At 42.5% G+C, this 26219-nt stretch overlaps 1 protein-coding gene across 12 annotated transcripts in view; it reads left to right on the forward strand.

Annotated features, from left to right (window-relative positions):
- Window positions 1-26219, forward strand: part of KDM2B (lysine demethylase 2B) — a 103239-nt gene that overhangs the window by 51144 nt on the left and 25876 nt on the right. For 11 of the 12 annotated variants that reach the window (XM_042828819.1, XM_042828812.1, XM_042828814.1 and 8 more), the window contains 3 exons: window positions 1470-1596; window positions 8382-8836; window positions 15549-15635. In XM_042828819.1, coding sequence (XP_042684753.1) covers window positions 1470-1596; window positions 8382-8836; window positions 15549-15635 — 669 coding nt within the window. The remainder of the gene's footprint in view (window positions 1-1469; window positions 1597-8381; window positions 8837-15548; window positions 15636-26219) is intronic. The other variant, XM_042828815.1, reaches the window with a different exon arrangement.

Here is a 26219-nt window from a genome sequence, read left to right on the forward strand (position 1 = left end):
CTGCATTTGTGTTGGATTTAAGAAATCCTAACTTCTGGGAATTGCCATGTTGTGTTTAAATCTGGCACTGTGATACCTTTAGTGGGACAATACAGTGCGTTTTCCCCTAATTACATTTTGTTTCATTGCTGAAAGTGTTTGTGTTTCCTCTGGGAACAGCAGCAAGTTCCTTACCCACCTTGGGAATGGTTCTCAAGCATGGGCATTCTTGTAAGTCTTCAGCATGCTCAGGTGGGTGCTGCTGTCACCAGGCAGATGCTCTGACTGTGCTTGCTGTGCAGAGCCAAGCCTGAGCTGCCTGATGCTGCTGATAGTGGATCTGTTCTGACTTTGCAGGTTTCTGGGTGATGTAGGTGGTGCTCTGTATTGTTTGGTTGTTTAAATGGGCTCTCCAAGGTAACGGTATTTCTAGTGCAGTCCTGCATTTTTATTAAAGCTGGGCAGACGCCTCTTGGCTAGGTGAGCTGTTAAAGTGCTTAATGTGTCTTAAAGCAGTTCCTATAATCCTGTGCAGTGCATGTGTGCAGGCCTGCAAAATGCAGATTTCTGTGTCACCAGGAGAAAGATGTGTGCAGCGTTAAGTACAAGAGCGTGCAAGATGCATGGCATCCATTTTTAACAAATCACAAGCAATTTATGTATGTTGTTGCATTTTAGGAGCTTCCTAGGTTCTTCCTTGGTGCAGTGACTCCCACAAACAGCAAACTGCAGGGGAGGGCTGCGAAACCCTCTTAATTTTCTTCTTAATCTGAAATAATCTCCCAAATGTACAGTGTTGGAGAATAAGCTTTTTCTGTGAGAACAACAGGTCTAAGATGGAAGAAAAAGTGCACAGCTTGGCAGTCTTTTGTTACAGTCCTGCTTTCTGTTTTGTTTGTGGTAAAAGTTAACTTGCTACCAAAATATTAAGCATAAACCGCAAGCCAGATTTTTACTTGTAATGTGTATTTACCAGTAATTAAGAATTTGTTCATTTGTTTAATCAAACTGTTGGGAAGACGATAATTAGAAAAGATGCATTTCCTGCTTGAGTCATTTTAGGTAATGCTGCCATTTTGATAAAAAATCATCTGATAGTGCTTGGGAAAAGAAAAAAATGAGCTTCTATTTTAACTTGTATTCTGGCAACTGACATCTGTATGTGACCACCCTATGTTTATACTGTAGGTAAATAATGCTGTGGGGGCCACCCATCACTTCCACGATTTCACAAGAAACGCAAACCCTTTCCTCTCCCGCCACCCCAGGAGGATACAAATTACTGAACCAAGAAATGATGCTATCATGGCAGGCAGGCAGGCAGGCTCTCATTTTGTATGCTGAAGGCGTACGGCTCACGCGGCTCCCACCCTCCCTCCCCTCCCCCTGCACACTGTTTGTGCTCTTGATAACATGAGGAGAATGATGACTGGCCCTTGTGCTGCAAACTTCCCTTCCCCGTGGACTGACAGTCTCGCTCTTGCTTTCAGGTGCATGCCAAATTCCGTTATCCTTTCTACTATGAAATGTGCTGGTATGTTCTGGAGAGATACGTGTCCTGTGTGACCCAGCGCTGCCACCTCAGCAAAGAGTACCAGAAAGAATCAATGTTAATTGGTGAGTGAATCCTTTGACTGCGTGTTCAAACCGATGCTGGCACCCTAGGCTAGTTACTGCTTTGTTTCCTACGGAGAAGATCATAAATTAAATTGGAGAATTGTAGAAATTCTAACAAACTGTTTGTTTTGAGGTGGGGAGGTTTTGACTCTTAAGCATTTTCATGAAGCACCAACTTACTCTGGTCTTTATTGAGCATTCCTAAGCAAGCAGATCCCAGGAAAATAATTTTTGGATGCATTTATTTCTTGGTTTCAGTACTGTTCGTGTTGAGATGATCTGCCAAACGGTTGAGGATTTACTGCTGTGTTTGGCACAGTACCTTAGTAGCCAGAAATGCGTGCATTGCAAATGTGCTCTGGTAGGATGGATATTTAGTCCTTTTATAGCGTGTCTCCTCTACAGAATGCAGTTTGGTCACTAAACCTGGCTTCTTTTCTTTAATCTTGACTTTAATTCTTTCTGTTTGGTGACTGACTTCTAGTTGCAGAGAATAACAAAACCAAGCGTACACCTACACAGACCTACGTGATCTATAATCTAAGAACAAGGAGATCACAGAAACCTTTAAAACAACAGCTGAAAATGGACCCCAGCAGAGATGGATGGGGGTGCCTGGGGCAGGAAGGCATTGCCTTGGTGTTGGTGCGAGCTTTGCATCAGTGTGGCGCAATTCCAGTTGTTGCTTTTCTGAACTACCCTGTTTTCCTCCTTCCTTTTACTGGAACGAGTCTGTGGACCTTGCTACCTCCCTTTTTGAGACCCTGAGTGAAGGGATAGTGAAAGAGGAACTCCACGTGGAGGAATTTTTGTATAAGATCATCTTGAACAAAGAACAAATTGGCCTCTTGGATTAGCAATGTGAAAAAAAGGCAACGACAAAACTCTGGTAACTGCATTCCTTACGAAATAAAGATCCAACCTCCTGTTATAAAAACCATTGGCACAGAAAGAGGCTCTTCCTGTTGGCAAGGTGGGGGTGCCAGATCACTGAGGTGTGATTTCAGAACAAATTAGATACGGAGAGTGGATGGTTCAGGATATTGAGATGGGACCTTTTCCAGCTAAATCACCAGTGTGAATTCAAGCCCAGCTCAGTAATTACTGATAATGATTTGGTGATCCCCATGAAATGTGTCTCCATCCAGTAACTAACTGGGAGATATTCCAATCATATAAAAGCTCACTGAGAACCATAGATGTCCAGTGTCTGGATGGAAAAGGATTATTTTGCAAGACTGAAGTCTCAACTGCGCAGGCATCAAGTCAGCCCCAGCTATTTGGGAAATGATTTGGTGACAATAATGTCACCTGACAGTCTTCTTGTCTGTGAGCCTTCAGTTGTTGGCCTGCTGGAAAGTGACACTATTCTCAACTGTTTCACTGTTAATTCAGCATGGTTTTATGGCCATTTCAAGCTAACAAAAGAAACACACTGCTCTCATAAGATGAGAATCTGGTTTTGTGGCTCTTGTCCTGTGAGCTGAATCAGTTCAGTGACCTGACAGAAAATGAACCCTCCCAAAAACGCAACATGTTTGTTATCAGTGAGACTGCTGGGCTGATCTGATGTGTGGCCCCACTGCAGGGATGCTGGTGCCAGGCCCTGGGCTGTTGTTGCTGTCTTGAACAGATCACCTCTTCCAGTTTACTGAAGTGCTATCCACTGACAGCATGTGGTTCATCTGCCTGCCTGCTATCTTTTGACTTCAGGTATTAGCATGCTGATAAAATCTCTGACATTGACATCCAGGGTTTTTCTCTCCAGGAGTGACAGATTTATACTTTGTCAGACACTTGCTTTTTATTTCTTGGCAGAGCCTTAACCTTAAAATAATTATTTAGCTGAGAACTGCAGTTCAAAAGCCCAGATCTACTATATCTGCTGGATCTTTCAGTTTGACATTTATCAAGTTCTCTGCAGGAGTAAAGGTACATTATTTACCTTTACAAAGATATGTTGTTTGTTCTGCTTGAGTAATACTCTTCCAGATACTTGCTTGTCTTTCTTTTAACTGATCTCAGCATCCAGCCTCTTGATTCGAGTAAATCTCCGTGAATTTTAATCCTTGAATTAAGTTGTTTGTTCTGTGATATCTCTATCTTACTGTTGTGCATCCGCAGTGGGATGGAAGATTTAAGTGAAGTCAGTGCTCCAGAAACTGACTGCTTTGGTTTAGAAACTTTTCTTCAGAACTGCTAAGGTCCTTAAATTGTTAAATGCTCATCTCTTCCTTAGAGATTTCTCTATCTTCAAGCAGTGCCTTGATTTCCCATGAGAGAGTATCCCTTGACGAAGAATTTCCCGTCATTCTCCTTAAAGAGAAATGGAATAAAGTACTTAACTTCCCTGCAGGCCCCTCGATAGATTTAATTGTCTTCTGTCCTCCTTGGTTTCAGAAAAAAATCTCCACATCCTTGTATTCTTTTTCAGAAATTTCTCTTGAAGAATGATAGTGTTACTAATGTTTCTGATTTTTCCCCCGTTAATTTTTTTCTTTGTTGACACACTTTGTTCTAAATGTCTACTTACTAACTTTTCTTTTGGGTTCCAGAAGTATTTCTCTTTTATTCCACCCTTGAGCTGTTCTGCTTTCTTTTCTTATATACCTTCTGATAGAGCAGTCCCACTGGATCTCAGGAGCAACAGGGATGACTTCTAGTTGCTGACATCCTGCAGAGAGCACGCGGGATGCTGCCCATGGTCTCTGGGATTCACAAGGTGCTGATTTTTCATAGGTTCAGTAGAGATTCAGTTCTTCTGTTTGAAAAAAAAAACAGTTTACTGCAGTGATGGGGAACATCTTTGGAGAACACAGGAAACTGAGTTTGTAATCACTTGTGTTTTAAGGATATCTTTAGACTCTTCACATTACATTTTCATTGCACAGTATTTATGTACTTGGGCACGAATGACTCTTTCCAGACACTGCCTACTCAAGAAAATCTATTACTGTGATTGTGTTGTAATACCCTGTCAATATAGTTGTATGCTACTCTAGCAGTTTTTATTGTTCTTTGTATTTCTGTTTTCTAAATGTCTGGACTCCCAAAACTTCAGAAAACAACAAGCAAACAAGCTGTGCTTGCAGGTGAGGCAAAAACCCTGAGCGTTCCCACTCCCTAAATGAAAACGCCTGCTCTTCTAAGTGAGGAGAAGACTACTGAGGATTCCCTTCCTGTTCTTCAGGCCCAGAATGAGATTTCAGGCAGTTGCCTCCTAGGCAGGGAGAGCTGTTCTTCTCATCTCTGCCACTGTAGGGCAGGCGCTCAGGGGAATGATGACATGATAGAAATCACAGGCTGCTGTAAAAGCACACCATCTCTTTCCCTCCCCTTTATCTTTCCCCTGCCCCTCAGCTGCAACATTTATCCTGCCAGCTGAAGTCAGAAGGGGATTCTATTTGGGTTTCAAGCTGGATTTGACCATGCAGTGTTTCAGGAGGGATATGTCTTCATTATTTTTACTCTTATCATGAATGAGTCTGTACTGGATGTTTTCAAGCACAATTGACCTTCAGTGAGATATGGATCTTGAGAGTGAGCTGACAAAGAGTAATTGGGAGAAGATACTGTGCTATCGGAAATACGCTTTCTCTGTCGCCTGCAGCTTTTAAGATCCCTATTGCTAAAATTTTAACAGGATGGCTGTAACTGTGTGTTAGGCCTGATGGATGAAGAAAATCTGCTCTCTGGCACGGTGAAGGAGCCATGTCTTTATTTTCTCCTTCTCAGGGGACAGAATAGATTCACTTATTGATGGACAGGTACTGGGCTACGTTGAGTGATTTCTGTGCGGAGTGTTCCATGCAGTACATTTCTGGTATGCTCAGGTTGCTGCTGTTTTGGTTTCCTGCTAACAAGTATGTTATTGCTGTCTTTAGCAGACCAATAGGAACTGCTGTGCCAGGGTTTGAAACTGGAAATAGCAAGGTAGATATTAGATATTGGTCTGCTGTAAAGAGTTCAAAAGATATTGTAATTACACCTCGCCTCCTCCATATCTTCTAAGTCCTGTAATACAAGAAGTCACTTTTCAGCAAGGAAAGAAACTGTAAAATTATCCTTCTTGTACAAGGATACTTGTAACACGTGGAGAAAGTTAAGTGATTCGCCCAGAATCACAGAGAACTGAATTGCAGGGGGGCGGGGGGAGGGGAGAGGGCATTTCCAGCTCTGCCCTGTGGTCAAACCTGGGAAGCTGCTGCTCTTCTGACTTATACCACGGGCAGGTTGTATAACCTGGGTTTATTTCCTTAGCACTGTGGAATGGTGAAGGCCTTTAGGGCAGCCTCAGTGGGATGGGAATCTGAACTGGCCAACCACTGAGAAACTGGAGTTCTAACCAGGTGTTGGCTGGGGCACTGGCTTGGAAGAAACCACAGTTGCACTTAGGAGCTCTTTTCCATGGAGAGGCTTTATAAAAAAAACCTCCAAGCCAGTGGTGCTCTCACAGTATAGTGCTTAAAATGCACTTCTTGACAAAGTAAGTACAGATTACATTTATGTAGGGCATACTTGTACAGCGTAGTAACTCTGAATCAGACACTGTATTCATTAAAATGAATAAATAAAAATCATGGCATGTTGCATTATAACAAAATTCTTGAAAACACAAAATTGAACCTTCCTCATTGTGAAGATATCCATCCATTATTGATTCCCTTGTTTTTTGTTTTGTTTTTGTTTTGTTTTTGTTTTTAAATTAGCAACAGCAGCAGACAGTTGTTGAGTCTTGAAAGCAGTCCACTCTTAATCTGATGGTGTAACAGGACTGTAATCCTCCAGTGCTGCAGAACAGGCTGCTGCACTTCAGGTTATTAGTAAGCCCTGCCCCATGGGTAGAGTTAGGCCAGCCATCACATAACTGTCAGGCATGCAAACGGGCACTTGTCTCATGATGGCTCATCTTGAGGTTAGATTAATTTGTGTGTGTGTTCATACTTAGTGACTCTCCATTCCCAGATGTAGCGGTGCAGCAGTGCCTGGTTTGTGCGGAGCAGTGGCAGCGGACGCAGCTGAGCTGCTGGCCCTGGTGTGCCTGCTTCTGATGGGAATGGTTCCTCCTATGCTGTGATGCTCTGCTCTCCTCTTGCCTTTTGTTTCAATAGATCAGAGCAAGAGACAAAAAGTGGAGCTCTCTTGAAGGCTGTTTTCTCTTAGCACCAGAGCATTACTTGCAGTAAATTATTCACAGCTCCATAACGTGATCTCCCTCTCTTTCCTTATGCCTTATCTGTGCTCGTGATTTGCCCCAGTTACAGCCATCAGTTCCTGTTCAGCAGAGCCACAGCACAGGAAGACAGAAACATAATTTTCTTTGTACAGCATTACACCAATTTATTTGATAGCACTGTACTAGTACTACCAGCACAAGGATGTGTATCTGCTCTCTCCTGCTTCTTTTTTATTGCTGGTGTCTTCTCCCACCTAAATGGGGTTTTGTGCTTCAGTCAATTGCTAAATAGTTCACCAGGGCAGCATGGCCTTGAGAACAGGCTCCAGTGCTGCACCCAAGGGACTGGATTCTGATTCCTGATTTTGCCCTAGATTTGATGTGTGACAATGAGAAATCCTTCTTTCTCCCAAGCATCTGTTTCTTCAACTGTAAAGTGGGAAAATGACATAAGCTGATTATATAGCTTCGAGGTGGATAAGTGTGCTGGCTTCTGTGGACAAAGGAAAAAGCAGTATTAAATAGAAGTTGGATAACCTAGTGTTTCTGAAGTGTTCTGGTTAAGATACTTTCTAATCCGTTTTATTTTTCCAAGAGAAGCGTGGAGGTATGTTAGCATGGAGCAGAGACGAGAAGCTGCGCTGGAGTTTTGCATGCCACCACTTCAACACACAAAACAAACTGCGTTCTTGCTACTTCATGGTGAAGTTTTAGTGGGGGATGCAGGGAGGAAGTTTGCCTGTACTACACGTGGAGCTGGATTTGGCTGTGACCAGAATCTTGGCCACTAGTTTCCTACCTAGGTTTCATGGCTCGATTGCTTACAGTTGGGTAACAGTGGGGATTTTTAGGGGAGACTTAATATGAAACTAAGATAAATAGTTCTGTAGAATCAGAAACTTGGGTTTAAATTTTCTCAAAAAGTACCTAGAATGTATCAGGGGCTGCAGTTAGAGAAGCAACATCACGTGACTCTCTGTCCTTGCATTTCTCAGTGTGTTTAGGCTACTTGTCTGCAAAAAAGAAAAAGTACAACTGTAATCTTCTGTCTCTGAAGAGCAAAGAGTATTTGTGAAGTAACAAATTGAAGTTTTTGTTTTACCAATGGTTGCTTGCAAACAGAGAGTACTGAGAAATTGGTTTTGTGCTATGCAGAGTTGCTTTAAAGGAGATGTTGTAGTGCATTTTAACGTGCTTTTTCCCATCGTTTTTCCTTTCCTCTTTATTTGCTAACTTTTATTTTAAAGCTGTAAGGTTACTGAATCTGATCTCTTTTGGATTGCCAGAAAAATTAATTGTATGTGAACTCTGCATATTCTCAATTGAAATCACAGAAGATTGAAGTGCTAAAAAAAGCATATTTTTTCCCCCAAATGTTTCCCACTCATTTAAACTGAGCAGATTTAACTAAAAAGGCCAGCATTAAAAAAAATGAAACAAATGAAAAAACAACCCAGAAAAATAGGCTGAATAAAGCTCATTCCTGTCGCATACTGACTTGGCATTATCCAGTGCCCTTTTAAATAGGCAGCTCCTAGTCCCAGTCACAGAAGCATTAAACTATAAATTATATTGGGTAAAGATTCAGCATTCCTTTTCTAACTTTCAGATGCAAAGAGAAAACGCAGCATAGACAGCTATTCATCAGATTCGTGGTTAGACATGGATGAAGAATCTTGTGATGCTCATATCCGGGAGGAAAAGGATGACAGCTTGGATAAGAACTCCAAATCCCTGGTGGATGGCTCCTCCTCACCCAACAGCACACATTCAGAAGGAAAAGAGGGTGCGGGGAGAAAACAAAAAGCCACAGTAATGAGGTACCTAAAAAGAACTTTGTCTAATGAGTCAGATGACAGTGCAAAATCAACGACCCCCACGGATTATCCCAAAACACCAACGGGGTCTCCAGCTACAGAAGTTTCAACCAAATGGACTCATCTCACAGAATTTGAACTGAAGGGTTTGAAAGCCCTTGTGGAAAAGCTTGAATCTCTCCCAGAGAACAAGAAGTGTGTTCCAGAAGGCATTGAAGATCCGCAGGCTCTCCTGGAGGACATGAAGGTGAGTGTGATAGCTTTCTGATCCGTACAAACTGTGTCCTGTGGGCACAGGAGATAGGAGGAGGTCAGGAGGCAAAGGTCTGCAGTAGAGAGGTAGAAGCTTGTATATGGTGACCTCTTCCTATCAGCCTGCTGTGCTGTGGAGGGGGAAGTTGTGCCTGTGACACAAGCACTGGGGAGGCAGCTGGTTGCAGCCTGATTTGATTGATGCAGTACAGCCATTTCTGACTGTTGCAGCTGTGCTCAGGGACCAAAAGTTTACATCCTTTTGCAGTTTAGCACTTATGTCCCATGTGTAAATATTATACCTCAAGCGGTCTGTTTATATTTATAGTCTTAATCTTCCCTTTTGAGTCTCTTTTCTGGAGTGTGTATAACTGACACATACAATACATACACGTGTGATTTTAGTGCAGAAGATTGTCAAATGTTTCCTCTAGCATTTCTTATTCCTTTTCATTTTTTATTTTTTAACCTATTTCATTTCCTTTTCCTCCATTGCCCTCTATAGGTTGATAATTATTCTCCATTGGTACAATGTGCTGGTACAGTGTGGAGAAGGTATGAGGAGCGAATGCCCACTAGTGACAGATCTGCTCTTCAGGGAGGCAGGCGTTTGCATTGCAGAAGGAGCTTTTTTCCTGGAGTTTGAAGTGGACCAAGTTCCACTTAAAAATAAACTGCCCCTTCTTGAGACCCTAGGGAGAGGTGCGCCGTGTGATACGTGGTGCGGATGTTCAGGTGCGAGTGTGCGTGCTCTGTTATGACAAACTGCACTGCACTGCAAGACTTCTTACTAGAACATGGTGAGATATCAGATGTGAATCTGGTTTCCAACGCCATGTAGGAGCAGTGCTTTCTTAGCCTTCCCCAGAGCAGCGGGTTCACGGTTACAGAGATGGAGAACTTTGAGTGGACACTTAAGACCCTTGTGCTCTTTCAGCGCCGCTGTGCTTTAATTGGTATGAAGTGGGCATCTGCCAGTTGATTTTGTGCCTCTTGGCAGAGTTGTGATCTTGATGTTCCATCTCCTTTGATAATTGCACAGAAAATTGCCTGCATCTGAACTCCAGTCTGTGCCAGCACGCACTGTAACCATCAGGATGTGCCCAACATCTGGATCTTTTTGGCTCCCTGCTCGTTAAAGAGCTCATGACCACATCTAAACATCATACATGCTGCAGAATGGTGTTTTCTGGAATCACCCCTGAACGTTGGTGAGCTGGGATGGATTAGTCAGAGCAAGTCATCTTGAAAGGTTGTTGACTGATGAGTGTTCTCGTGAATAGTTGAACTGCTGAAGAACTTTCTTGTCTTACCTCTCTTTTTACAGAGCTGTCCCACATAGCAGCTCTCAGTTTTCAGAGAGTGAGCGTTAACATGGCGTAGTAAATAATTCCTGTCTCCTTGTCATCCACACGGTACTTGAACTGCATGGTTTGTTTTACTAGGTTTGTTGGCTGTTAAGACAACAAAACCAACCACATCAGTACATGCTTTTACCTTCATGGAGTAGAGCTGACCGAAGGAAAAGTTGCCTAATGACTCATTTCAGCTCCTTGAGCGTCTCTCTAACATAATGGCTCCTGCAGAGTTCCTGTGATGCTTGCTGTGCAGAATGCAGCTGCTGTTGATTTTGTTCTGTCCTTGCTGTTGAGGAACATTGTGCTGTTCAGACCCTCGGCTGATCGCGGCGATAGCGATGTTCCCATGGGGATCTCAGTGGTGCTCATCACTGCAGCAGTCATTTGCTTCACAAGTGGTGATGGATGAGCTGTTAGCCATGGTTCACAGGTAGATAACTGAGCTGCAAAAAGATTAAGTGACCGTAATTTCGGATACATTTTTACGTGTCTCTGATGTGATTTTGGAATAGTTAGTGTTGTTCAAGAGTGATACTTGCAAAAGATAGTTTTAACGGCGTTGAAACTGTAATTGCTTAACATTTCTGTAGGACAGAAGTTCTGATCCTCAGCACCTGGTTCCCAAGCCAGGTGTGACGGAGGGGTGGCACCTGTGAAGTGTTGATTTAAAAGGTTTTCTATGTGTCATACAGAGACATAATGACAGAAGAAGAAATACAGCCCATTTCTCCAGAATTATTTTTATCTCCTTGACCACAAAATCATATTTCCTTTTACTTTGCTACCAGCTTTCCAACTTGAACAGATAATAATATGGGGATTTTGCTGCTAGTGATAGCAATAGAGTGAGCAGAAGCCTGGCATCTGTTCCGCAGCTCTGAAGAATCCCCAGAGCACCAGTCATTGGTGCAACTGAATGGAGGTAGAGATCCTGCAGAAAGAGCTTTGCAGACCATTTGTGCCATGCCTGTATTCAGCTGTATTCACAAGGTTTGTTTTGTGGGCAACCTGAATTTCGTGCATGTGATGGATTAATAATGCAGCCTATAAAAAGCAGCCCTTTAGCACTCCCGCTTGAGAGTTATTTTTAACCGGCGCACAGCAAGAACATGCTCTGACAGAATGTCTGAAAGTTCATGCTCTGCTTGGAAAGTTTGCAGCCCTTGAAAAAAATAAAACCATGTTTATTGTAGTAGTTTTATTTCTTAATGAAATACACTCAGGAACTTTTTCTCTGACATTGAAGTCTTTGTGCCTCGGATAGATACTCGGTGTTTTCAGAAGACAGACAAGGACAGTTCACTGGAGAAAGAAAACCATTTTATTCAGTAATGCAAAGTTTCACAGAATCAGGATAACTTGCAGAGAATTCATGGTTTCCTGTCTGAAGCAAGGATGCAGTATGTGTGAGTGGATTACTGCTCTGTGTGGTAAATACAACTACAGCTATATGCAGTATTTAATGTCAAGTAGGTGAGACTCTCTGTAGTGAAGTAATTTGTTTTCCTTATGAGAAGGGAGAGTGAAAACTAATCTAAGCCTGTGTAAATTCCTTGCATGTTGTCTAAGCTCCTAACTAACTGTGACTATCTAGGGGGGACACAGCAGTCCAGAAGTGTCCAGCTGATGCCTCTGCAGATTGAGATCCCATTTATCACCATGATCGATGGAGTGCAGCAATGCAAGGGAGGCTCATTTGCAGAGCACAGCACGGGCCTCACTTGGGGAGCAGGTCGGTTCTTCTTTCATCTCAAACAAGGAATTAAATAGTTGTTGACTGCAGCTCTGCTGTATGGGAATTGTATCCCACGAGCCTGGTGTTCACCACTAAAGGAGCTTCTCAGCAGCTTCCAAGCAGCGATTACTGACAGCAGCATTCACTCCCTAGCAGATGGCATCTGAACAATCAGCAGAGGAGATGCAATAGTGTCTGTATCCCAGTGTCTGCTGCTGGGCTCTGTGTGAGAGAGTATGTGCAGCAAATGTGAGGGTGCTCCGCTGACCCACACCGCACAGAGAACAGAAGGCAGTGTAGCTGCTGGCAGGGTGAGCACCAGCAGGCTCTGCAGCCATTGCTGCCACGTCACTGCTGTTGGTGTTATCTGTTGGAAGCACACACAGCCTGCAGTTGCACCTTGTGTTCCATATATGCATGCCCTAAAGCTCAGGTATGAAATCGTGGCATGGCTTGCTCCTTGTATTTCAACTTAAAAATGAAATAGCAGCTGAAGTGTCACACATGTTCCTACAGTGAGCAGATGAGGAAGAAAAAAAAAAAACAGGATGAGCAATAAATATTTCTAAGATGGTAACCCTGGGGATTGAAAGAGTTTCCTTGTGTGGCTTCTCCACTTCATATTTAGCTGCCAAATGGCACAGCAGCCTGCTAAAGATGCAGTCAGGGTGGGCTTAGGCATGAAGAAGAGAACAGAGAGGTAACCACCTTGCTCCTTGCTTCAGTTTGCACCCCACATCACAGACAGGTAAACCTGAGCAGTCTGCAGCCCACATTAAACACTGCCAGCGCTGCTTGTCTGTATGCAGTCTCTGATTTCAGCACACAGCATTTCCTGCATTGCTAGCAGGATGATAATTCCCTTGTTGGGGAAGAGGACTGTGAGATCGGCCTCTTAAAATGCCACAGACCTTCCCCACTTCAAAGCAAAAATGCTGCTCTTCTTTCAAAGGCACTGTGGAAGTCCATTAGGGCAGAAGAAACTCAGTTTGCAGAACGGAGTTTGTCAAATATCCGCAACTCCTTGGCAGCAGCAGCAGATTCTTGTGCAAGACAGATGATATCTACTGAAATATGTTCTTACTTTTTCTTGCCAAGAAATCTTACCCTGTTCTTATTCTGATGGCAGAAAAAAAACCACCCTCCCTTTACAGAATGCATTTCAGGGGAGTTATTCCTTGCTGTGCTTGTGAAATTAATGCCTAAGCTTAATTCATACATACTTAATCAATTTCTATCCTTCTTACCTGCTGTTGTCACCACAGCCTTCAAGTGCAGTGAATCAGGCGGCCTTGTGCTGGATGAGCATCAAGTTGTTTGGCTAACTGGAGCCTCATGCCTTTCTTTATCTCTGGTTTTTGTTTTTCGTTTATTTTTCCCCCTTCTTTAGCAGGTGAACAGAAGGCTGCCTCCATCCACCCCGCCGTGTGCCGACATTTGACACTTGTCTGTGCAGCTGTGGCTTGGTTATGGTTCTGCTGCTGAGACATGTATTGTTTTCAGCAGGCTGATACGATAAACTGCCACAGTTCTAAGTTTCTCCTTAGATAATATTTTCACGTGATACATATGATAACAAGAAACCTGCAGTATTCTGCCAATTTCCTGGAACGTGCTCTGCTTTCTATTGATCTCAGAGTTTCTCACAGTCCTCAGTGGGAAGGTTGAGGTTTGCTGTCCTGTAAATTTCCAAATTTAAGCGTATCAAAGTAAAGAGCTGCCTTCTTCCTCTGAAGAATTTTGGTTTTGCTACAACACAAAGGCCTCTCCGTTTTTATGACTGAAGAGTAACTTTGAGAATGTTGTCATGTGTAATGCTGTGATTGCTGTTCTAGTGTGAAAAGGACACGAGAAAAGGACACGAGGAAAGAGGTGTTCACTTAGCCCTGCTCAACTCCATCAGGAGTTCATTTGCTATAACTAATGTGTGAAAGTTGAAAGATCTTCCACTTGAAGACCGTCGTGTTGGCTGTGTGCTGTAGGCTGTGCCAAGCATTGTGTTGCCTTTTGGTATGACTCACTTTAGTAATAGGGCTGCTTTAGGGGTAGTCAACATCTAAAGCAGCCTTACTGGGATAACAGGACCAGCGCTGTGCTGGTTCTGTGGCCTCTGATAGGAAAGCACCTCCAGATTAAGGTCAGCTGGGTAATTGAGCAGAATCCAGCAAGTTGTTGTAGCTCCAGGGAGGGAAAGCCCATGGCCACTGGTGCAGAGCCTTGCTGAGATGCTCATTGGGCTACAGTGTGTCATCGTATTTAGCTGATTACAGAGGAATTCCAAGTGTGTTTCATGTTTAAAAAAAAATACTGTACTTTAGGATCTCTTAGCATGGTGTGTGAAATTTCTGTTTATTAAAGCTCTGCACTGGGGACTGAGAGTGCCCAATGCCTGTTGGTGTCTAGTTAAGCTTTTTTTTCAAGAAGTCATTGTAATTTGGAGCAACATCGTTGACTTTCCTTGTCTGTGTGACCTCCTCAATTATATTAGGAGTAGTTTCCAACCTGCAGTCCTTGTTTGTGCTCTTGGAGCAGTTTTTTTTCCTTATCCTGGTAGTACTTACTCGGGCCTTAGTTTTCAGCAGCTCAGCAGAATCTTCCTTTGGACTTGTTTTTTGTTTTCGGTTGTTGTCTCTTCCAGCAGCCTGCACTCCACATGAAGAGCTTTGTGGCTAGGTTAGTAAGCACAGGGGGAGTCGCAGGGAGCGCGGACCGTTCCTGACTGCACCATTGAGTACACTTAAAAGGAGTTCTTCTTCCCCACCCCTGCATTGAGTTGTATGGGAATGGCGGTGAGTCACAGCAGCAGGAGCTGTGTGAGCCAGCACAGCCCACTCCTGAGATTTTTAGGATGCATGAGGTTTCATCAACGCAAAGCATTTGGAGGGGGTGGGAAGGAGGGAAGACCAATCTTTTCCTTTCATACTTCACTAGCCCAAGTCAGATAATTTAGTGAATGCGCAGGAAGCTGAATGTCTGACTTGATCACGCAAAGGGAGTTGGGTTGCACCAACTCTGACCTGCACTTCCCTGTGGAAGGAAAGGCGGTGGAAATGACAGTGCTCTTGAATTGCCATGCATAAAGGCTGCAATGTGTGGTGGTTCTGTATCGTGACTCAGCTTTGTATTCAAGCATTCGAGATTTCTCTAAACTGCCCAGCCAACGCCCCGTGACTGCAGGACTAATGGTGGTAGAGTCCAGATCTTCCTGGGTCTTCTGCAGAATTGATTAGGGACAGGTGCTGGTGATTGCTTGGGTTTCAGCAAACTAGTGTGTACCTCCAGGGAAAGGTAATATTGGTAGTAGACCGGTACCAGTGGGAAACACTAGTCTTTTGGAGACACCAATTTTAAAGAAATCTGTAACATTTGAGGCTATTCGTGAGTGATTTCGCTGTCTGTTTTGCAAAGAAATGCATCTTTTGCATCTTAAAGACATGCAAGAGTTTCATTGTGACTTGAAGTTTTGAAGGAAAATGAACTCAGAGATGTAACAAATCAGTGGAGCGCATATCACTCTTCTTCGTGAGGGTGGGATATTGCAGTCATTAAGTCTCTGTGCTCCTAAGTCGGAAGAATATTCCTCTGGTTAATAAAGACCTTTTCGTTCACAACAGAACATTCTGAAAGAACATGCTGATGATGACCAAAATCTTGCGATTTCGGGTGTCCCTGTGGTCAGCTGGCCCAAGAAGACCCCAAAGGTAATGAGACACGATTACCTACTAATCATTGCTGTGCCAGGTCTTAGTGGTTTTTCAGCTGTATTCTGGCAAAGTGTTTCATATGACATAGGCAGCAGCTAGCACTTCCAACATGGAAGGTTATTTTTTGATAATTTTATGACTACGTGTTGAAGCAGAACATAAATGTACCTCAGTAGGGAGAAATGGGCAGTTTCCATTAAAAAATAACTTGTTTAGGCCTCACTTATCTGCATAAAACTTGGATGTGACTTGGTCATTCACAAATTGCAGCTACATCTGAAAGTGTTGATGTAACTTTTTGTGTAAGTTTAAATGCTGTGTAAATGCTACAGACTGGTCTCTTGCTAAACACTTGGGTCTGGATGAGAAGGTGTTTCTTTTCTTACACTGTGAGAACTCCTATGTTTTCTGTACATCTTCCACTAACTTCAAAGGGTTGTTTTCTGTACCCATACCTTCATTTTTCCTCCTTTATATAGGAGTAATTTTCTTCACAAAACTGTGAGGCTTGCTTCGTTAATGCCTACAAAGAATTTGAAATAATTAAGAATAAAGTCAAAAGGGTGACTGTTATTTATAACAGTGGTATGTTTTCCACACTCCAACTATTCAGCATGCTGTAAAAGCAGCTTTGCTTATTTAGAAGATGTCTCATCGCTTCTATTTTTACTGTCATTTTTCACTGAATTAGTTTTATAATATGTAGTTTCCCTAGAAATGCTGAAAGGGTCAATCAACTTAAATCAGGCTTCTCTGTGAAAATCTGTTGTCACTATGATCGTGTATAACTTTCAAGTCATTAGCTGAGCAAATTACTTTCCCCATTCTCTCTTTGCTGGTGTACTTGCTGTGGCTTTACATTTAGTCACTTGTAGCTGAGAGTTTGCTGTTTTCAGATGGGAAGTGGGAAACCATAAACTTCAGCAGCTGCCAGGGAAGAGTGGAGCAGAGTGAGCAGGAGTTGTGCTTCTGGTTTATTTCTGTCTTTTAGCTGGGTGCATTTCAGATCAGTTATATCTTGCTAAATACATTTCTCCCTTCTGCATTATAACAGATCCATAGAAATACGCATTGTGTTTAAAACATTGATGTAACTGAAAATAACAACTTATTCAAACAGCAATTTGTTTAAAAACTGAGAGGAGTAGGTGTCAGATTTGTCACTCTGCTGCTCTGATGGCTGCTGTTCGTTTACTGGTCAGGTATCTCCAGGCATGGAATAAAGCAGAATCTCTGTGCTCGGAGCAGAACTGGTACATGAAACTTGCAAAGCAAATCTGAGAAACAATTGGCTCTTGTGCCGTGTTTTTGGAGCGCCTGGTAGAAGCAAGGATCTTAATGTTTGGAGGTTTTTAGAAGGTTTGGTGTTCGCTCGTGTTCTTGTTCATTTCGTTTTGGAATTGTCAATAGATGGCTCATTTCTTATATTTGGCAACATAACTGTAACTGTAAAAGATTCTGGGTTTTTTGTGCAATTTTCATCTCATTTCTTTTTGCAAAATCCATCTTGCTGGCTACAGGATTTTGGCTTTTTAGCTTTCTGGTGCTTGTTTTCCAGTATCCTTTTTAAAAGCAGAATGTTTTAAAGGCATCCATGCTAAGCTACAATAACAATTATATGCATCACAGAAATAAGAGGAAGACTTTCACAGAGTCAGGCTTTATCTTGAAGCTGGCAAATGGAAACTTGTAACAGAAGTAGTTCTTTCACCACAGTCTTCATACTTAGTTTAATTAATCAGTGATTAATTGGAGATCAACTTGTGTTATGCTGAAGCTGAAAGGCGTGCAGCCGATAGGGCTGAATGTTTTGCAGAAGAAGCTTGTTATTTCCTGGACTCTTCTAATGCCAGATATCTGTATCACCTTCCATGTCCTCCTGGTCTGTTCCCAGAGGAGGAAAGCAGCTGGGACATGTCTCAGGGTTGTGACTTTGAGCCCCAAATTAAAATACGTTAGAAAGACAGTATAGGAGAAGTCTGAATAAAAGCAGTGATGTAAGTGTTTAAGCTTCATTAGCTTTCCTTTGTCCCCTGTGAGTCCTGATGATGAAACAGAAGATTTGATAGAGAAGAAAACCCTTAGGGAGGATGAACTCCCTTAAAATGGGGTTTCAGCTGGTGGAGCAGGGCTGGAAGGCGCCATGAGCATTGAGCGCAAGGCAGGGAAGTAACACCTGGTGGTAGTTTTGCTTGCTGCAGTATTACCCTTCTAGCATACAGGAGAAATGCCAGATATTTCAGTGACTTTCTAGAGATGTTGGTGTGTAAAGGAAAGGCAGATAGGGTGCAACGTGGTACTGGCTTTGGTGGGGCTGGTGTGGAGACATTACAGTGGTACACCAGCTCCAGGGGGAGGGGGATTGTGTGATTTAGTCCTTTAAGCAAAAGAAGCAAAACTGAAATTCAGGAAGAGCAGGCAGTAAATGAAAAAACGTGGCTCTTCCTTTCTCCCAGGAGAAGCCTCCAGAAGAAATTTAGAAAGACAAGAGCAGCAGATGGAGAAGGAAGAATAAAGCCGGCACTAAATGCCAAAACATTTCAAAGAAAATGGAAATGACTGTAAAGAAAGGAGGGGAAGAGACTACAGACAGCAAGAGAGGAGGATGAGGAGAGGACCAAGCACTGAAAAGAGATGGAATGAGGAAAACACAGGGCAGAGGTAGAGAACTCTTGGAAAAGTAAAAGGTCCTTGAATTCAGGTGAATGCCTGAAGCTTGTGAATAACACAAGACGGGAAAAGTCCTGCTTAGTTAGGCTGACTGTCTTTGGAAATAATATATCCTTAGTAATCAGTGATTATAGAAGCAGCAAATAATATTTCCCTTTAAAATTGAGTCACAGTTTCTTTTACACACTGTTGGTGTGGTGTGCCAACAGCGTGCACAGCTCTGCACTGCAGAACAGCAGTTTGAAGACTGAAATCCCAGGGTTTAGAAAGGAAACGTGTTCTCTCCCCTTGAATCTCAGTTCACAGTGGATAAGGCAACGGGCGAGACACTGCATTAAGTATGTGAGTCCCATCCATATGCCGTGGCCCCATTTCACATTGCTTGTGTCTATCCTTTCTAAAGGCATTTGGGGCTGTCAGATTTACTGCAGCTCTCTCTAAAAAATTTATTCACTGAGAAAAGAAACAGAAGTGGCAATCAAAAATGTTTTTGCGAGGAGATAAAATAAATAGGCAGCATTTGATGATCTTATATTTGGTGTACAAAATGAGAGGCAAAGGTCTGTGTTCTGCTCCCAGCTCTGCTGCAGCCTGGTGTCATACAAGGCAAATGACACCTCTCCTCTCCCTGAGCCTTCCCAGATTAGAGGATCCTGCTTCTCTTCCCGGGAGTGAAATTAATCTTTATAAGGATCTGCGAAACCTTCAGCAGAAAGCTTTGTGGTAAAACATCGGGATCATTATTATTTTATGGTAATAGGGAAGCAGCGTGCAATTCATAGACACCTCTTCTGGATCATACTTCTCATCTTTGTGACTTTTTTGCAAGAACCCTTTTGGTAGTGAGAATTGGCCCTGGAAGAGAACGTTGTCAGAAGTCCATTTTCAGAAGAGGCCTGTCTGCTAATGACTCATTTAACAGTGTGTTTGATTTGCCAGGGATCCTAGGATATGCACAGTGATCCTAATTTAGTCCTCATCAGAGGATCAGGAATGTGAAATGTTACATGTCCGGACGTCGGGCTGACAGTGTGTGTACCTGCTGGCTAGACAGCACATTTCTGCTGGCAAGCGTGCAGCTGTTAATATGTTCCCATTGCTTTGCTGGTTTGTGCAGCAGTAGTTTTTCCTTGCTTGGTGCTGAGCCCTGTCTGTGTTTTATTGTAATGACAGTCTGCTGTGCAAAAAGAAGAGCTCTGTAGGATGTACTGCCTCAGGTTTTTGATTTCTTACCCTATGGGAGTGAGAACAAACTGTAAGAAATGAGCTCCTTCCCAGCCCCGGGACGCGGACTTTGGGGTGGCGGGGAAGGAGAGCAGGGCCTGGCCTACACTAAAGTCACCGCGGTGGCACATCTGTGATCAATGATGTAGAGAGCTGCCATCAAATGATGTGTTGAAGCCCCCTCTCAAGATTTTCAGCCCTACAATACCGGATTTTCCATTTAATCTGTGCAAAGATTAGGGCTAATGTTTTATGAAAGGACCTCAGAGTATGGCTGAAGCAGAAAATACATTTTTTTTCCAGCCATTTCCTACTTCTGAAAGGCAATAGTCAGCTGTAGTAACACATAATTGCACTCTGTGGAAGTGCCTTCTGTTTTTACTGTGATAAAGATCTTTAGCTGTCTATGAAGAGCAGCTGTAAAAAAGTAAAATGTCTTTGGCCTGACTCCGTTGTTCTGTGAAGAGTGAGAAATGCAGACAGAGCTGGATTCTCATCCCTTTTACCTGCCACAAACCTGGAACCGCTGCATTTGTAGTGACAGGAAGCATCCAGGTAGATGGGTCTAGCTGGGAGCAGGAGATGAAGCTGTAATTTTCAGTGGCTGGTTAACGATACTGGAAAACATGGCTGGTTTTTTGACCCCTTGCTCATTCACTTTTTGCATGTAATTGTATCTTCTTGATTTTAAGAGAAGATACTTGAAAAGTATCAGAGGGCAATGGCAATATCCCTGTTTAAAATTAATGACTACATGTCGCAAATTGAAATGTTAATTTCTTTTTTTAAACACCTTTTCCTGCATTTGGTTGGTCTTTCTAGTAGCTGTGGCACCCTGCAGCAGCGACCCCGCAGTTTCCTTTTGTTGTTTCAGATCTGTTCCTTCATATCAGAAATACACTCCGTGCCCCGTTCATAATGGATTCTGAGGAACTGGAGCGAGGTGTCGCATTTGCCCTCTGTGTGCTGTCAGTGTTTCTGTTACATCCCTGTTACTGCTTCTCAGTCCCTTTCTTTATACTCTTAAGCTGGAAAGCAGTAGTAACTTTGGTCTTTTCCAGTACACAAGCCATACCATGTTTGATCATCTCTATTGCTCTATTCTAGTTCCACTAGAGGTGGTTTTGAGATGAGGGTGGGTTTGGAACTCCAGGACCACAAATGGTATTCAAGATGCACTGTTTAAGAGAGGAGGCTAGAAGAACATGCCTTGTTCAGCATGGCACAACAAAGTTGAAGGGAGAGGTGATTGCTTTGTGTGAGTACTTCAGGGAATATAAATATCAGGGGAGGAGAAAAATTATTTTATGTAGTGGGCAAAGTTGGCATGAGAACAAGTAAGTACAAACATACCATAAATAAATGTAGTCTGGAAGTAAAGTTTCTGATCATTGTTCATGGTCTGAAATACACAGCACACACAAAAAGTAGACAACAGTGATGAGGAGGGTGTTAGATTCTTAGACATGACCTGTATTGTAAATAATGAAAGGCCATGCTATTAGTCAGTCTCTCAGTCTGTCCATATCTGGAGCCCACAAAGGTCCTTAGGCATGTTTCTAACAAGGAAACTTTCTTTCTTCTTTGTATTTTACATTAGTAATGCTTGGAAGGGAAGAAGATGTATCAGTTTCTAGTAAGAGCTTCTTTAAGTACGGCTCCACTTTTATGAACATATAGGTAACCTCGTGCATTGGATCAAACAGCAGAAGTACTTAGTAAATGGTTTAAGAATCAGTGGATGCAGCAAATTTGAATGCAAGTAGAAACTAGAAGAAGCATCAGTTCAAGAGATTTGATAAATTGCAATTTGAAAAAGATCTTAGCTGTGGTTTTTCAGAAGTATTGAGCACTGTTTTACATCTCGTTTTCATTACATGCAGAGGAAGAGGTGCTAGGTGGACAAAGAACATTCTTGAGAACCTTTGCATAAATACTTCCAGTTTTTACTTGCTTACTTACTAAGAATTCCTACCATAGCTCCTGCTAGGCCAGCTCCACCCAGAGCAGTGAGAGCGCGGAGGTGCTACTTAGAGCAATTAGTGCTTTAACCTGAGTGGTGTCTGAAGCAGATCTGAGCATGCAGAAATGGCACAACATCAAAACAGCATCGGTTCCAGCAGCCTGCCTGGGGGCTACCACCAGCAAGGCTACATTCCTAGTAGCAGTGGGAAACCTGTGCCAAATTCCCCAGGATGGGCCAGCCTTGGATATCTGTTCAGGTACTTCCTGTGACAATAGGAACATCTTAAAAAGCAAACACTGACAATGGAAAACAAGCATTTGAAAACTGAAGTGAAAATTCAGTCTTCTGTGGGAAAGTAATAGGGAAAGGGAAGAAAAAAAGACAGGACACCAGAAGAATTCTGTGTAGTTTGTTGGACTTTGTATTTTTTTCTAGTTGTGATTCACATTGAGTTTTACTTCAGTTGTTCAAATGCCATGAGAACAAGAAGGGGATTGAGGCTGTCGCGTTTTGTCCTTGCTGGGCACCAGTGTAAAGGTGTTTGAAGTGATCTCACACAGCACTGCTGGACCTCTGCTTGGCATCAACAACAGTTACAAAGTGTGCAAGATTTGTCTATACAAACGTGTGTTAGGAATCCCTTTTGTTGATAAAAAGCCCTGATTATTAAGTTCTTCTGTTGCAAATCAGACAACTCTTAATAGTTATCACATGCTAATAATTCTTCTACCAGAAAGTAGCTTAAATACAAAAGAAAATCAAGATCAATTAAAATTTGTTTTTCTCTTTACATTTCAATTTTGATCGGAATAAGCTATGTAAGTAATTGTGAAGAATTTTTGTTCTTTTACACCGAAGGGACAATAGTTGCCACTGAGAGGAGTCCCACATTTATTCAGACAGGTGCCCCAGTTCTGGCTCTTGACAGATCCATTAAGAAGTGAAACCACATAGCTGGGGTTGGGGAGATTTTTTTTTTCTTTATTTAAGGGGACTTCCCAGTGTAGCTGCACGCATGCAGAACTAAGCCTTTTCCCTGCTAACTCTTTGGGAGCAGAAAGAAACCTGATGCACCAGAAGTGAGGATTCCTTCAGGTACTTTGCAAAGGAGTGCAGAGTTGCTGACGCTGCTAAGAGCTTGTGTGAAATGCCTGCTTTCCTGGGGGCAGTTCCTTGTCTGGCTTGTTTATTTTTCTGAGCACTTCGATCTCTTACAATCGTGAGTTCTTGAGACAAATTTGTTTCTGCAGTAACTCCGCACAGGCCGGAGGAGTCTCAGGGTTTGGTGCTTGTGTATCATACATAACGTGCCCAAAGAGCTTCGCTGCATGTTGCCTCACAGTCAGTCTAAAAGCTTTGCCTGGTGACTTGACAGATTATTTCTCACCTCAAGAGGCTGTACTTGAAATATTGTGTCCCTTCAGGGAGTAATTATAAATAGCAAGGACTTGAATGAGCACCTTCTTAATCTTCCATCTTTGACTTAATATTTTCCCTTCTTATCAACTCCCAGCCATTTGCTTTGAAATTTGACCGATACCTTTATGTGATTAATACATCAAACAGGTAAATTAGAGCCTTTTTGGCTCGGAGTAGAAATTTGAACAGATTGGAAAAAATGAATAGACATCTCTTTTTTCAAACTGTTGATTTAAAGGTATCGTACTGGAAAATGTATGTGTTCTTCCCCATTGTCATTCTTCCAACATATGCGAGAATATTCAGTAACATGAGTTTTTCTAACTAAGGTCTCAATTGCCATTTTTCAAGATAGCTGCTTTCTCTTTATTCCACGATAGTAGAAGTGCTGATGAAAACTACTTCAGTCATAAGAGCTTTTTTGAATGAGATGGATGTGAACTGACTTGATGGGTCTGAGGTTGTGTCGCTAGGAGCCTGACTACCTTCATTGCTGAATTGGCCAGCAAAACAAAAAAAATCTGAGACTGGGATCTGATTAAGTGTTCAAGCATCCTTGTGTTCTCCCCCGCCCCAAGATGAAAACCATTTGAGCTTTAAGTTACAAATCTGAGATTTAATAGTTTTGTTTCTGGATCGAAGCACATTGGCAGAGCAGTGTGGAAGGCGTTTGTCATTCCACAGTTATGTGCTGTGCAATTATGGACATTAATCCTGCATGCACTTTTCAGAACAAAATTGAATTGTATGTTCTGTCCCTGAGAAGATGGCTTCCTTTTAGATTCCATAGCACAGTGAAATTAAAGTCTGCTGAGAATATAAATGAGGTCTTGTTTCAACTTCATGACTTTCCTGCAGGCACTAGTAGACCAATACAAGGCACAGAAGTGCTCTTCTTTTTGACAATCAGCAAATCTAACAAAAGAAGTGGAGAAAGTCTGATGAAAGCTAAGCAGCTTTGTGAGTCTAGAGTGTTTTGCTTGTTTTTGTCCTGGATGTTTTCCTACAAACCCAATTCAGGTCTGTAGGTGACAGCTGAGCACCTGTGCTCTCGTGGGGAAAACTGTCCTTCAGCTCTTTGTTTGCTTACATTTCAGCGCACTGTTTGCCTCTCGTTGTTTGGGTTTGGTCTCTAGATTTGAAAGCTGCTGCCAGATATTGGGCACAACTGTCCCAGCGAGAGCATTTTGTGCTGTGTGGCAAAGCACACCGAGCCACTTCAAGGAAAACAGGTTGCATATTCTGGTTAATCCACTATTTTAGCTAGCAGCCACATCCATTTGCATGTTCCTCCACAGCGTGGCAGTCATTTCTTATCTTCTTAGGAGCCTACTTCAGTATTTTGCATTTACTGGCAGAACATGGCTCTTGGAGATGAACAGTGCTGTGGGAATGTTCCCTGATAGAAGCATTTGTGGAAGAAGGAAGCGTGGCAGGATTTCCCTCATTTCCCAGCAGGTAATTCCATTGTGCCATGGCTTTTCCTGTACAGAGTGCACTCACACCTCCAGATCTCAGGTGCTGCTGGGTTTGTTGGTGCCTGCCTGTTCCCACAAATCTGATGCTGTGAGGGTAGAAGACCTCAGTGATGTATCGGTACATTCTCAAGATTTGGTGGTTTTGCTCTATATGGCAGATATATGTGATGTTTCAGTATGCTTAGAAAGCAGTCTTATTTTATTTGTAAGAAAAATGGTGGCTTTTTGGCTTTTTGTTTTGTAGATTTTTGTTTCGTTTGTTTTTTAAATCTCTGAGAAAGATTAAGTGACTTACAAGCATCACATTTGGCCTGGGCTCTTGGTGTTTTGTGTGCTCCTCCTCTGCTGTGCTGTAATAGCCCAGGGCTGTGCCATCTAGAGTGGTGCAGTCCTCTTCTTTGCTTCCCATGTGTTGGATACTGGTTAGAAGGTATGGGCATTATGTGGGAGGAGCATTAATCAGTATGGTATTCTTAATTGAGTTACCTTATCCAGGGTTGATGAATCAGACAGTTTATTAAAGAGATTGTGGTGATGCATCTGGTGACTGCTCTTACGTCATTGTGCAGGTAAAAGAAATAATAGGAAGTGCTAGGATGGTGACATTGGGTGGATATTTGAAGATGAAAAGGAAGCAGTCAGAGCATCTCTGACAACGTGGAGAGTGACTGAGATATTGGCTAGAAGTCTGGAGAAAAGCATTCTGAAATTTGCCCAGATCCAACATCTAGAATTACATTTCTTGTGAGCAGACGCTTGGGCCAAAACAGCAATCCTTAGAAAGTGACAGGGCAACTCCTTTACCCTGCTGCAGGACAAGATGTGGTTCGTAAACATTTCTGTGGGGTTTGCCTTTAAAAAAATGTTTCACCTCAAATTGAGAATCACAGAATCACAAATCGTGGAAGGGACCCACAAGGATCACCCAACTCAGGATGTTCTGTGATGAACTCCAGTGTGCGGCTGACACCACAGGTTCTGTTTGGCTCTGAGCACTGATAGCTGCAGCTGAGATCTGTTGGTCCTGGAGCAGCTCAAGAGCAAGTATACAGAGTGCAGGGGTGGTAGTCTCACTCCCCTCACCTTGGTTTTACTACTTAAGGATATTTGCATGAGAATAAAATCCAGTTCTTTGGCACTCATCTGCTCCTGCTGTTTATTCTTCGCTTGAGGTTATTGTCTCAGTTTGTGACAACGTAATTGGTTTCTGTGGAGAAGATTATGATATTGACTTATATATGAGTTCAGGTGAGGAGCAATCAGCACCAACAGTTCAGAATAGAAAGTACTCTGTTTGCATGCAGCTCTCAGTAAGGCTAGTTCAGCAGTTCAATTAGGGATGTAATTTATTACTTATATCACACATATTACATCACGCAAGGCTGCGGTGTGGACACAGTTACAGCAGTACAGGCATGGCTTGGGTCGGTGCTCATTCTGTTTTCTAAACTGCTGTAAACTGTGCCAGGACTGTCAGATGTGCACTGCTAGAACTGCTTGCACAAGGGTTGCTTGCTGTTTGCTGTAATTTAGTGTTCTCTGGTGTAGACAGGCTGAAAGGATCATGCTGGAAAATGCTTTCTTAATAGTTCTTTTGGTGTATTAAATGTATCTGTGAATGGCTAGCTGCTCTTGTACAAGATGAGATTTTCAGAGAGCAATTGCAATCAGAAAAGTTCATTTTATTATGTTGTTCTCCCTCTTTTCCTGACTTCCAATTTGCTAATTTATATCCTATGTGATTTTTTTTTTCTTTCAAATGTCAGCTCTACGAAGTTTACCCAGCATCTGAAAATCACTCTGTAATCTTGGTGTGTACATCCT

The sequence above is a fragment of the Centrocercus urophasianus genome, unplaced genomic scaffold (genome assembly GCF_019232065.1).
Source record: "Centrocercus urophasianus isolate 14NV4802_14NV808 unplaced genomic scaffold, USGS_Curo_1.0 seq_30, whole genome shotgun sequence".
NCBI classification, from domain to species: Eukaryota; Metazoa; Chordata; class Aves; order Galliformes; family Phasianidae; genus Centrocercus; species Centrocercus urophasianus.